This window comes from Phasianus colchicus, chromosome 22, assembly GCF_987193195.1.
Source record: "Phasianus colchicus chromosome 22, bPhaCol1.hap1.1, whole genome shotgun sequence".
Classification (NCBI taxonomy): Eukaryota; Metazoa; Chordata; class Aves; order Galliformes; family Phasianidae; genus Phasianus; species Phasianus colchicus.
In genome coordinates this window covers 3,329,147-3,341,022 of record NC_143457.1, presented here as the reverse complement: position 1 = coordinate 3,341,022, position 11,876 = coordinate 3,329,147, and the positions used below count along the sequence as shown (strand labels likewise).

Genomic DNA, 11,876 nt, shown 5'->3' with positions numbered 1-11,876 from the left:
CGCATCCCGCCCCCAAATCGGGGTCGGCATCGGGCTGGGCGGCGCTCGGTCGCCCCCCCCCCCCCAACTCCTCGTGTCCGCAGGACGAGGAAGGCGGAGCGCGGGGCTATTGGCAGGGCGTGCAGGTGCTGCATGGCGGCGGGCACCGGGGCCCTCGGGCCCTTCCCTGCCGCCGCGCTGCACGATTTCCCCTACCCCCCCCAAACCGCGGCCCCCGTCTCGCACGGCTCCCCGGCGGGGGGGGTTCCTCCGGCCGCCGATTTGGTGCTGGGAGCCGCGGCCGGCTGCATGGCCTGCGTGCTCACCAACCCGCTGGAGGTGGTCAAGACGCGGCTGCAGCTGCAGGGCGAGCTGCGGGCTCCCGGCACCTATCCCCGGCCGTACCGCGGCGTGCTGCGGGCGGTGGGAGCCGTGTGCCGAGCCGACGGGCTGCGGGGGCTGCAGAAGGGGCTGGCGGCGGGGCTGCTGTACCAGGGGCTGATGAACGGCGTCCGCTTCTATTGCTACTCCTGCGCGCTGGACGCCGGCTGGACCGGGTGGCCCGGGGGCACCGTGGTGGCCGGGGCGGTGGCCGGGGCGGTGGGAGCCTTCGTGGGCAGCCCCGCGTACCTGGTGAGTGCTGCGGGCCGGGGTTGGGGGGGGGAGGAGCCCCCCGGCTCTGCGTGCTGCGCGTCCCCATCCCCGCTCGGCTTTGCCCCCTGGAGCACTGGGACGCGTTGTGCGTGCCGTGCCCCAGCCCTCCTGCTCGCCCCATCCCGAGCCCAGAGCTCCACTGCAAGGAAATCGGGATTTCTCCCTTTCTGGGGTCTCTCCATCTCTTGGGGTGCTCAGAGGCGGAGCCGCTGCGGTGCCACTGCGGCCCTTTGCCCCAGGGCAGGGGGGGGAATGGGAGTTTGTAGGGTCTGGTGCATGTAGGTGGGTGCCCCATATCTGCCGGGGGGGCCCAGATGGCCCCAAAAGGCAGTTTCCTGATGCTAAGAAGGGATGCTGAAGCCCAGGGAGGGAATGCGCAGGGCAAAGGGGGGTTCTGTCACCTGGTGTCACCCGGCGTTGTCCATCCCTGCAGGTCAAGACCCACCTCCAAGCCCAGACGCTGTCAGCCATGGCCGTGGGCCACCAGCACAACCACGAGGTGAGAGGGTCCGGGCCCTGCAGGCAGCAGTTGTAGGGCTGGGAGAGGGGACACCATTTTGTCCTGCAGTATTTAAAGCTGTTGTCAGGCGGGTGCTATAAATATCAGCACGGCTCGGAAACAACGTGCACGGCGCTCAGGGATGCGGTGACATTGGGGTGACAGTGACGAGGCTGTGTGGGGGGTGGAGTACGGATGTGCTCACCCAGCGTTTCTCCCCGCAGAGCATCTCAGACGCCTTCGGGAGCATCTACCGGCAGCACGGCGTGGCAGGGCTGTGGCGTGGGGTGTCGGGCGCGGTGCCACGCGTGGCGGTGGGCTCGGCTGCACAGCTGGCCACCTTCGCCTCTGCCAAGGACTGGGTCTGCCAGCACCAGGTGACCCCCGCGCCCCGCCTCAGCCCCGTGGTGCGGTGCCACCGCTGACGGCTGTGGATCCCCGCAGTGGTTCGGGGAGGGCAGCTGGGCAGCAGTGCTGGCGGGCGGCATGGTGAGCGGCGTGGCCGTGGCGGTGACGATGACGCCGTTTGACGTGGTCAGCACGCGGCTCTACAACCAGCCCGTGGAGGCTGACGGCACGGTGAGTGCGTGGCATTGGGATTTGGGGTCATTTCCTGGCTCAGCGGGGCTGCATCCGGCGTGTGTCTCCGCAGGGCAAGCTGTACCGCGGGTTCCTGGACTGCTTTGCGCAAATCTCCAGCAAGGAGGGGCTGCTGGGGCTCTACAAGGGCATCGGCGCCGTCTACCTGCGCCTGGGCCCCCACACTGTGCTCAGCCTTTTCTTCTGGGATGAGCTCAGGAGGATGGTGCGGCCGCAGCCGCCCCCGGGGCCGTAGGACCCCACGGATACAAATAAAGGGATGTATTTTTTTTTTGTTTTGGTGGAGCTTTGGGGGTCTTTGGGGCACAGTGGGGCCGGGAGGGGTGATGGCAAAGCCGCGGGGATGTGCGGCGTTCTGAGCCTCACCACCACCTGAACGCCCCCTCCTGTGGGGCCAGAGGTGCAGTCGCAGGCAATGATTTACCAGCCTGTGCCCCCGCCCGCAGACCTTTGAGCTGGGCCTGGTGCTGCTCTGCTCTGCGTGGCAATGCTGTCCCTGGGGTCCTGGCTGCCTGCATGGCCGGGGCTGGCGTGGGGCTGGGCGCTGCTGGATGCAGTGCTGCAAGGTGAGGCCACGGGGACATGGGGATGTTGGGGACATTGGAGACACGGTGACACGGCACTGCTTCTTCCTGCAGGGCTGGTGGGGGCCTGCGCCACCTCGGTGCTCTGCAGCCTGCTGAGGGTTTATCTCTTCATCCAGTGCCTGAAGTAAGCTCCCGCCCCGCAGCCACACGGGATCTGATTTTGGGATCCGTGTTAGGGGATCCGCTTTTTGGGGATCTGGTTTTGGGAGGATCCGCTTTTGGGGATCTGCCTTTGGGATCCACCGTGTTTGGAGATCTGCTTTGGGAAGGCTCTGCTATGGAGATCTGCTCTTGGGGATCTGCTTTTGAGTATCCACATTTAGAGATCTGCTTCTGGGTTGGCTACATTTGGCTATCTGCATTTCGGATCCAGCTCTGGGTGATGCACTTTTTGGGTATCCGTTTGGGGGGATCCACATTTGGTGATCCAATTTTGTGTTATCTGCCTTTGGGATCCAGTTTTTGGGTAGCCTCTTATGGAGGATCTGCTTTTGGGGATCCCCTCTTGGGGGATCCACTTTGGCTTTCCCCTTTTGGGGACTGTGCTTTTGGGAATCCTCTTTTGAGATCCCCTTTGGGGGTCTACTCTTGGCCACCCACTTTTTGGGATCAGCTTTTAGCTATCTTCGTTTGGGGATCCCCATTTTGGATGCTCTCCTTTTTGGATCCCCACTCTTTGGTTATCCACTTTGGGGTTCCCCCTTTGGGTATTCATTTTTGAGGGATCTGCTTTTGGGATCCCCTTCGGGGTCTGCGTTTGGTCTCCATCCAGCACCCCCAGGTGTTGCTGCGGGCAGGGAGGTGACCCCATCCTGCTGTACCCCGCTGTCCCCAGCGACCCGGCGCGGCAGGACCTGCGGGTGGCCCTTGGGGCGCGGCGGTTGGTGCTGGAGCCGCTGCACATGCTGGTGCTGACGGGCATCCTGGCGCTGGTGGGCTCCCGCGTGGCCGCGCTGGTGGTGCTGGAATTCTCCCTGCGCACCATCTCCACCCTCCTCTCCCTCAGCAAGGTGAGTGGGGACAGGGAAACCGAGGTGTGGTGATGGGCGACTCACACATCCTCCTGACGCTTGCATGATAGTGCTGGTGCTTTGCAACACCCATGCTGAGGACAAGAGATGCAGCATGGAGGAAAGTATGCATGGAGGAAAGTATGCATGGCGGTACAACGGTGCATGGCTTGGCAGTGGTGTGTGGCTTTGCAGTGGTACGTGGTGTTGCGATGGTGCATCCCCTTGCTGCTTTGCACCCTCTCCTGATGCAGCTCCTGACGGCTCCGTCCCACTCCCGCAGGGTGCCCACAGCATCCACCTGCTCGTGCTGTGCCAGTTCTCACTGGGCTGCGGGCTGTCCTGCGGCCTCAGCTTCCTGCTGGAGGGAGCTCCCCATGCGACCTGCAACCTGGTGCTGGCGGCAGGGCTGGCGGGGCTGCTGGCCGTGCACGCCCGCCGCTTGGCTCTACACACCTGCATCCTGTATGAGCTGCACAGCCAGCAACGGTACTGCGGTGTCTGCATGCTGCTGCTCACCTCTGGGCACGGCGTGCCCCGGCTGCTGCGCAAGGCTCTGGTTGTCGCCTTCGTCGTGGCTGACCTGGCCGCCATCGCGCTCATCAATCGTGATTTCCTCTCGACGGCGGAGGCTGTCCGCTTCTGGACGCCGCTCACTATCTGCTACACGCTGCTCATCGTTTACATGCAAGGTGAGAGGGTGATGAAGGGCTGTAAGGACATGGAACGTTTGGGGAAAACGTTTTGGAGATGACCCGACCAGGAGGTCATAGCCCCGTGGTTTCTGTCTGCAAATGGGACATCATTTGGATCCCCCGGGTTCTGGAGGTGACACGTTCTGGAGGTCACATGTGTTCCTCCCAAATTTTTAGGATGACGCAGCCAAGGTGACATTTCTCCAAATGTTGGCTTTGCAAAAGGGTCCCCAAAGATTTTAGGGGTGACTCAAAAAGGTCATTAGGCCATCCCCAAAGTTTGGGGGATCAAAACCAGGAGGAAATTTTCCCACACAGTGGCTTTGCAATGGGGACCTTGAATACTGTGAGGATAACCCAACCAGGAGTTTGTTTGGGTCCCTCAGATTCTGGGGATGACTCAGCTGTGATGTCATTCGGGTCTCCCAAGCTTTGAGGACGGCTCAGCCAGGATGTCTCCTAGTTGGATGAATTCCACACTCTGCCTGGCTGCAGAGCATGCCGTCCATACGGGCATACCGTGGACGCTGTGTCCCCACAGAGGAGCAGCGGTCAGGCATGGGCAGGCAGTCAGCCTACCAGACAGTGCAGGTGCGCATGGGAGGCCTCTTCATCCTCCTCTTTGCCGTGGGTCGCTGGATAGACATACTTCACGTCTTCTTCTCGCTGCTGGGAGAGCTCTGGTGCCTGCTCCATGCCAGCGTCCTGCTGGAAGTGTGCCGGCAGCAGGTGAGTGCCCCCAGTGCAGCCCTGAGGCCGCAATGAGGATCTGGTGCCCGCCTTTCCATTTCTCTCTCCTCTGTTTCCCATAGGATTTCTCCCAGCAGCATCGACCGACGTCAGGATCGTCCTGAGGTGTAAGCAGGGATGAGGAACTCGGAGCAGCTCCCTAAGTCCTCCCTGCTGTGCTGGACAGCTGCTATGGGGACATGGGAACACGGGGGAAGGGGCTCCTGGAAGGTGCTGGATCCCATCCCATTGGATACGTGGATGCTTGTACAGCCCTGACTTTTGAGGCCCCCCTCCCCATGGTTGTGATTGGGCTGGGGGTCATCTCCCTTGTCCTGCTGTGGGATGTGGGATGTAGACAGATGCCCCCATCCTCAGGGGCTGCCAGGCTGCACCACCGAGGTGCACTGAGGGACCCCTGGAGCTTTATAAATCGTGGAAAATAAAAGTGTTTTATTCCCAGCAAATGCCTGGGCAGAGCGAGCTGGGGTCCTGTTGTGTTGGGGTCCGGCTCAGGGACAGTCAGGGCAGAGCTTTCTGGGGGGGTGCATGCTGCAAAGGGGGACAGAGGCAAAGAGGGGTGCCCCCAAGCCCCAAACACTTTTGGCTGTTCTGGAGGGCACCCAGTCCTACGCCAGTGGGTGCAGGGTTTTGGGGAAGGGGGTACAGCAGGAGAGGGGATGGGGCTGGCCAGAGAACCTTGGAGTGTTTGGGGCATCTAGAGATGTATGGAACTGCAGGGGGATCCTGAGGGTGTATGGGGGCACTTGGGGTATCGTGGTGGTGTGGGACGTCGTGGGAGCTCTATAGGGTCACGAAATAACCTAGGGGTGCGTGGGACACCCTCAAGCACACGGTAGAACCCTGAGGGCGTTTGAGGCAGCTGGTGGGGGCTATGGGGCCGCCTGCCGGGGGGGGGCGGGCCGTGGGGCAGGAAAGGGGGAGGAGGAGGAGGGAGGGGAGGGAGGAAGGGGCGGTGATGCCGCGGCTCTGCCCCCCCGCTGCCCCCGCTGCGCCGGGCAGGGCGCGCCCGCGGAGCGCACGGAGGGACCCGCAGCGCTGCCCAGGTAGGAGACAGGACAGACACGGGACAGCGGGCACCACGGGGGACGCGGGGCTGCGGGGCCACCGCTTGGCTGGCAACGCCCCTTCGGAGCAGAGTCCCCACGCTTTCCCCAGGTAGGGGACAGGAGACACCCCCAGGTGCGGGGTTGAGGACATCCCCCGCTGGGACTGGGACACCCCAGTGTGGGACACGGGACTCTGCAGAGGGGGGGATTAAGGCGGCAGAGAACTGTCCTGGGATGGGACAGGGTACCGAGAACCGCCCGCAGGGAGGGGAACGGGGGTCCAATGTAGGGGAGAGGACACTGAGGCCACCGCCACAGTCCCCACAGCGTCCTCTGAGGGCTGGGGGGTGCGTGCGGGATCTGTTGGGGGAGAGGAGAGTGTAGGAGAGCTTTCTCCCACCCCAATTTGGGGAGAGGTGCCCCATAAGCAGCCTCCACCCCATTGATCCCACCCCCTCTGGCACCCTGATTTTGGGGTGTCTCTCACAGAATACCACAGCCCCAGCACAGCACAGCCATAGCCACCCCAAAACAGGAAGGTGCTGTCCTCCTTTGTGCAGGCACCCCACAAAAAGCAGAGCTCAGACCCCAGAGCTGCCACCCTCCAGCTTTAGCCACCCTCCATCTTTAGCCACCCCGGTGGGCGGCAGTGGGGCAGCAATGGGGCCGCTGGCGGCTGGGCTGCCCCAGCACAAAGAGGAATGCGCCGAGCACATGGTTCACATTAGCCCTGCAGATTGATTGTTTTTTTTCCCCTTTATTTTCCGCGGGGTGCAGGTGAAGGTTTGTGTGCAGGGCGAGGACTGGCAGCGCCGGGACCCGTTTAGGTTCCGCCGGCGGGGAGGGAGGGAGCGCAGCCACTCCGGATTCTCCTTTTTCCTCCCTTTTCTTTGAGTCAGAGGCTGAAGTCAGCAGTGTGCCCGTCCCACAGCGATTTCCCCACTGCACAGGATGTGGGGATGCCCGTGAGCAGGATTTAGGGAAGCAGAGCTGCCCCGCGCTGAATACGGAGTGCTGCATGAGACCAGGCAATTCATCACACAGGTATTGTTCTGCAGCACTGCAGGATGGATGCAGTGCTGGATGAAGCCTGGGGGTCCCCGGGAGCTCTTTTGGAGGGGGAAGCAGGGAGGAAGCAGGTCCTGGCTGCTTTTCCCATTGCTGAGCACAGCCCTTTTCCTTCCCGACTGGGGTCAGCCAGGGTCGGGCGCATCCTGCCTGTGCGGTGGCCGCTGTGCTCTTACAATCCCATTTTCCACAGGCAAGGTGGGTTCCTCCCGCTGTTTGATCCCAGGTGGGGTCAGTAAGAGAGGAATAAAAGAGGGTTACAATGCTTGCGAAAGGCTGGGGTTGGTAAGGAATGCTTGGGACAAAATGGGAGATTTTGGGGGCTGCACATGCTGCCCGCAGCCAGGTGCTCTCTGGGTGCCCTCACCCCACCAGGCACGAGGCTGTTTATTGCTGTGACGTGGGGCGGGGATGCCCGTTCCTTATTGCCTATCCAGGAAGGGGAAGAGGAGGCGGGTTGAGGCTGAAGGACAGCGGTAGCCACAGGCACACCGCACTGCTGGGGCGCTGGCATATTTCTTTCTGCTTTCTTCTTTTTTTTTTCCTTATTTTTTCTTCTCCAAAACCCCAGCCCATGTCCAGCCCATCTGCTGTTTCTGCGATGCTGCCCAGGAAGGCAGAGAAGAGGATGGCTTCATCTGTCTTCATCACCCTGGCATCCCCACGGAGGGAGGCAGCCCCCAGGGAGCAGCCCCGCACAGGGGTGTCACTGGCTTCCCCCGAGGGCAGCCCTCACCCCCCGATGACCCCGGCACTGCCCAATGGAGGTGAGGAGTGGCTGTGAGGCACCGCGTGTGAGGACAGTTCTGGTGGTATGGAGACACTTTGCAAAAGGATGTGGGTGCCAGTGGAGGGGGGGCGTGTTTTCTGAGGGTCGTTCCCCAAATTCCCACACCCAGTGCAGGATGGATCCTGCCAGTTGCCAGGATAGGGTGATGTTTGCTCTCCATCAGGCCGTGCTTATCAGCGTTTGCTTTTGGGGCTGGTCAGTGGGGAGTGTTGCTGCAAGCTGTCGGGGCATTATTGCACGGGGAGGGCTCGGGATGGGGCTGGCAGCGCTCTCCCAACACACGCTGCCTGGCTTCTGCTGCAGAATCCTGCCCTTGCTCCCCAGCAGTGCCATCGTCCCCACCGGCTCTTGTTCTCTCCGAAGCGCCCCAGCCCCTCTCCGCAGAGGCACTGGCTCCAGCTCTGCAGCAACTGGACCTTGCAGCTCCCGCCACGGTGCAGGTCAGGACCATGAGTGTGCCTCAGTTTCCCCATTCTCAAGGGCTTGAATATAATGCGTGTTTTCCTCCTGCTTGCCAGGCTCCTTTTGCCCTCCCTGCTGAACTGAGGCCCCTCCAAGTTTGCCAGGGACAAGCAGACAAGCTGCAGTGGCAGGATGCAAATGGGCATGTGGAGAGGGACAGCTCTCGAGGTAAGCACATGGCCCTGGCTGTGGTGGTCCCCCAGTGGGGCCACCAAGGCAGCTCCCTGCCCTGCTCCCTTCCCACAGACATCTGCGCCTTCTGCCACAAAGCCGTGGGCCCACAGGAGCCAACGGTGGAGGCGATGCGGAAGCAGTACCACGCTGACTGCTTCACCTGCCGGACCTGCCAGCGACGCCTGGCCGGCCAGCGCTACTATCAGAGGGATGGCCGCCCCACCTGCGATGCCTGCTACCAGGTATGGGATGTTGGGGACGGTGGCATTTCAGGGAGCGATGGCATCTTGGGGAATGATGGCATTCAGAGAGTGGTGGCATCTCTTGGGGAGCGTTGGCATTCAGGGAGCAATGGTATCTCTCATGTCACGTCCTTGCCTGCAGGCCACGCTGGAGAAATGTGCCAAGTGCCAGGGGCTGATCACTGAGCGCATTGTGCGTGCCCTGGGCAAAGGCTTCCACCCCGGATGCTTCGTCTGTGCTGCCTGCGGCCGGGCCATCGGTGCTGAGAGCTTTGCTGTGGACGAGCAGGGCAAGGTGTACTGTGTGGCTGACTTCTACAGGTGGGGCAGTACCAGCAGGGGGGTTCAGCTGATCCCTGTCACCCCGTGGGTCTCACATCATCACCTCCATTTTATCCCACCAAGGAAATTCGCCCCAGTGTGCGGTGCCTGCAAGCACCCCATCATCCCTGACGAGGACACCTACAAGATTGAGTGCCTGGGACGTAGCTTCCACGAGAGCTGCTACCGCTGTGAGGTATGGCCACAAAACTCAAAGTGTTGTCCCAGTGCCTCACAAAGTATATATGGGGTTGGAGGCAGGCACAAAGCATGGGTTGTTGGTGAGGTGAGCAGTACGGTGTACTGCAGGCAGCATGGTGTAGGGCTGCAGGAAAGCCATACACATGGCTGCACTGTTTGCAGAGCTGTGGGACGCCGCTGTCACCGGAGCCGACAGAGGATGGGTGCTACCCTCTGGGCCACCACCTGCTCTGCAAAGCCTGCCACATCTGCCGGCGGAACGAGTCGTCCTGCTGAACTGCAGGCTGTGAGAAGGGCCGTGCCACTGGGATGGACCCACCGAGAGCAGCGGGACCAGCGCGTCATCACCAGAGTGTGCCAGAACCCCAAACCGTGCAGCTCGGCCTCTGCCAGCTGCTCATCGCAAGCAGAAAAAGAGCAGTGGTGGTAGATGAGCTGAGTGTTTGTTCACTTTTTTTTTTTTTTTTAAATCCTTTTTTGAAGCTGGTTTGATTTCTTCAGTGTTTTTCTTTCTTCTCAAGCTTTCTTGGGGTTTTGTTTAAACACTTCTCTCTGTGGCGATGCAGAGAGCAGCACTGATTTAGCTCCTTGTCATTACATAAAACCCCGAGCTAAAAATGCCGTCTCTTTCATCCGCCCGTTTCCTGTGTCCCAAACTTACAGAAGGCAAGTTAAAAAGAGAGAAGAGACCACATTAGGACCTTGTGGGTCACCTCGGGTGGCAGAGGCTGGGCACAGCTTGCTTGGGCTGCTGGCTGATAGCATGGCTGGGATGGGGTGGGATGCAGCGATTTGGCAGATGGGAGAGCAGGAGGTCTGTTCTGGGGCCGGACTGGGGGTTCTGCAGCGTGCCCGGTGTTGATAAAGGATGCGTGCTGTTTCTCTGCTCTGTCTCACAATAGTCCCAGGCCGGCAGAGGGCAGCCAGAGCACAAATTCCTCCAATGGGTGAAAAAACTGCCTGATTTCTGTCTTCTGTATGCAGCAACGCTGGTACTGAGGCTTAGGTTTTGCGTCTTACCCAAGATAATACCACTCCACCAGCAGAAGCTTTCTGACTTTCTTTTGGACCACGGTATGGAAAACAGGAGGAAATGAAAACTTTTCTTTGTGGATCTGTGTGAACGGTGCCACCTGCTCATTGGTTTTGTTTGAGAATATACTGCGAACCAGACAGACAAAGGGGTTTCCCTTTTAGCCAAAAGCTTTTATAAAGCCACAAATCAAGTGCAGGAAATAACAAGAGCATCTGAGTCAATATTTAATGCTTCCCTGACGAAAGAAAAAAAAAGGAAGATGTTTAAAAAAAAAAAAAAAGCACCAACAAAGCAGCAGACAAATGTTTCTAGGTCACGTTGCCTAAAGTCTCCCCAGCACATGCTGTATTTATGAATGAAAGGGTTAATGCATGGGTAACATATGGATTCCTCAAACCAACCCTGCAAATGTTTCCTGCCGTCTCTCCCCATCTACAAAGCCTATTATTCATGTTGGTGATGTGTGTCTGCAGCCATCCATCAGGGCACAGATGGCTGTAAGCTATTTGTAAATAAGGTGCTCGTGTAAAGCTGTGGTGTTTCCTGGAGTTGGGATGGTCACGTATAGAGGCGGCTATGGTCCATGTGGGGACGTGTGCCATGCCAGGAAGTCCTGTGTTTGAAGTCATTCCCAAAGCCTCGCACTCCGTGGGGAAATCCAGGCATGGAAAAGTAAAAAAAAAAAAAAAAAAAAGCCAAAAAAATGGTCTAAAGAGTGCGGGAGTGGGGAAGGGAAGTGCCAGACGGCAGAGCATTTCCCTCTTTTTGTAGTATGGGTATTTTCCAAATGAAATTTTCAGGGAGGATGGAAATAGCAATGCTGAGCATTGGTATAGATGTGTTGTTGCACTGCTGAGCCCTCTGAGCAGCAGCTCTGGGTAGTGAAAGCAGGAAGGGGCTGGGTATTTCCCCGCAGGGTGCTCTGCTGGCACTGGGCTGCGGTGGTTTTTGGCCAGAGGTGGGCAGGGAATGGCTGTTATGGACACAAAGCCTTGGAGGTGATCCTGGCAGGGAGAGGAGCAGGACGAAGTGCAGCTGGAGAGTTCAAAGGGTTGCAGAAGTGGTCGGATTTGGTAATTTTTTCCAGGAGCGCAGGATGATGGGGGTGTACAGATAGGGAAGTAAACTGATAAAGGCTGATCCGAGCTGCTTTCTGGGTGGGTAAGGGGAGAAGTATTGTGAGCTGGGGTCTGAGGTGTGTTGCTGAGCCTGGAAAGCACAACCCTGTGTTTTCCTCTGGGTGGACATCAAGAATTGTGCTGTATGTCTGGCCGTATCAAGTCCTGGAGGTCCCGTTCTGCTGCTGAGCATGTAGGCACCAATTGCAACAGCTCAGCCCATCCTTGGGCTCCTCACACCATTGCAAGCAATTTTGCAAGGGGAAAAAAGTTTAAAGTCCACCTCCTTACTCAACACCAACATGCCCAGGTCTGCCAGCAAAAACACACAGCACACCCACAGCAATGCAGAGCTCATTCTTTACCCCCAGAGGCCTCATAAAGCCCCCCCAGATCACCTGGAGGTGCAAAACCTGCTGAGGTCTTGCGTCGTCTTGCAATGGAGGTGCAAAAGGGCAAGGGGCAGTGCCTGCGCAATGCCCTGAGCTGCTGCAATCAGCCCCTCCTTTCTTGCAATCCCTTTTGGCAGGCCAAGGCGAGCGGGGAGGGCCCTCTCACACAGGCTGGCTGCTCTCCAAGGAGAAGCAAATGCAAATATTTCTTCACTTCGGGCTGGGTGCGGCCTGAGGATAAAATTTCCC

General features: G+C 59.4%; 3 protein-coding genes across 14 annotated transcripts; all 3 read left to right on the top strand.

The window, feature by feature from the left end:
* Positions 1-90: 90 nt before the first annotated feature.
* SLC25A34 (solute carrier family 25 member 34) lies at positions 91-1,967 on the top strand. The gene is made up of 5 exons (XM_031613522.2): positions 91-612; positions 1,067-1,132; positions 1,357-1,509; positions 1,577-1,711; positions 1,785-1,967. Exons 1-5 carry the CDS (start codon positions 133-135, stop codon positions 1,965-1,967), a joined length of 1,017 nt encoding a protein of 338 aa, XP_031469382.2. The 5' UTR covers positions 91-132.
* A 201-nt stretch (positions 1,968-2,168) lies between these two features.
* Positions 2,169-5,236, top strand: TMEM82 (transmembrane protein 82). Of its 7 annotated transcripts, XM_090123251.1 has the most exons (7): positions 2,169-2,298; positions 2,371-2,443; positions 3,155-3,329; positions 3,401-3,526; positions 3,613-4,021; positions 4,566-4,753; positions 4,837-5,236. In XM_090123251.1, the coding sequence occupies exons 1-7, from the start codon at positions 2,220-2,222 to the stop codon at positions 4,876-4,878; spliced, it is 1,092 nt and encodes a 363-aa protein (XP_089979377.1). In that variant the 5' UTR covers positions 2,169-2,219; the 3' UTR covers positions 4,879-5,236. The 7 variants fall into 7 exon arrangements, with proteins under 7 accessions (XP_089979377.1, XP_089979381.1, XP_089979382.1 ...); XM_090123255.1 differs by lacking the exon at positions 3,401-3,526; XM_090123256.1 differs by lacking the exon at positions 3,155-3,329 and having other exon boundaries at positions 2,175-2,298.
* A 482-nt stretch (positions 5,237-5,718) lies between these two features.
* On the top strand, positions 5,719-10,408 carry FBLIM1 (filamin binding LIM protein 1). 6 transcript variants are annotated; one of them, XM_090123261.1, is made up of 9 exons: positions 5,719-5,932; positions 6,601-6,867; positions 7,463-7,658; positions 8,006-8,121; positions 8,200-8,311; positions 8,390-8,559; positions 8,702-8,880; positions 8,965-9,076; positions 9,244-10,408. In XM_090123261.1, the coding sequence occupies exons 3-9, from the start codon at positions 7,466-7,468 to the stop codon at positions 9,355-9,357; spliced, it is 996 nt and encodes a 331-aa protein (XP_089979387.1). In that variant the 5' UTR covers positions 5,719-5,932; positions 6,601-6,867; positions 7,463-7,465; the 3' UTR covers positions 9,358-10,408. The 6 variants fall into 6 exon arrangements, with proteins under 6 accessions (XP_089979387.1, XP_089979386.1, XP_089979384.1 ...); XM_090123260.1 differs by having other exon boundaries at positions 5,720-5,932; positions 6,774-6,867; positions 7,985-8,121; XM_090123258.1 differs by having other exon boundaries at positions 5,720-5,932; positions 6,723-6,867; positions 7,985-8,121.
* The last annotated feature ends 1,468 nt before the right edge of the window (positions 10,409-11,876 follow it).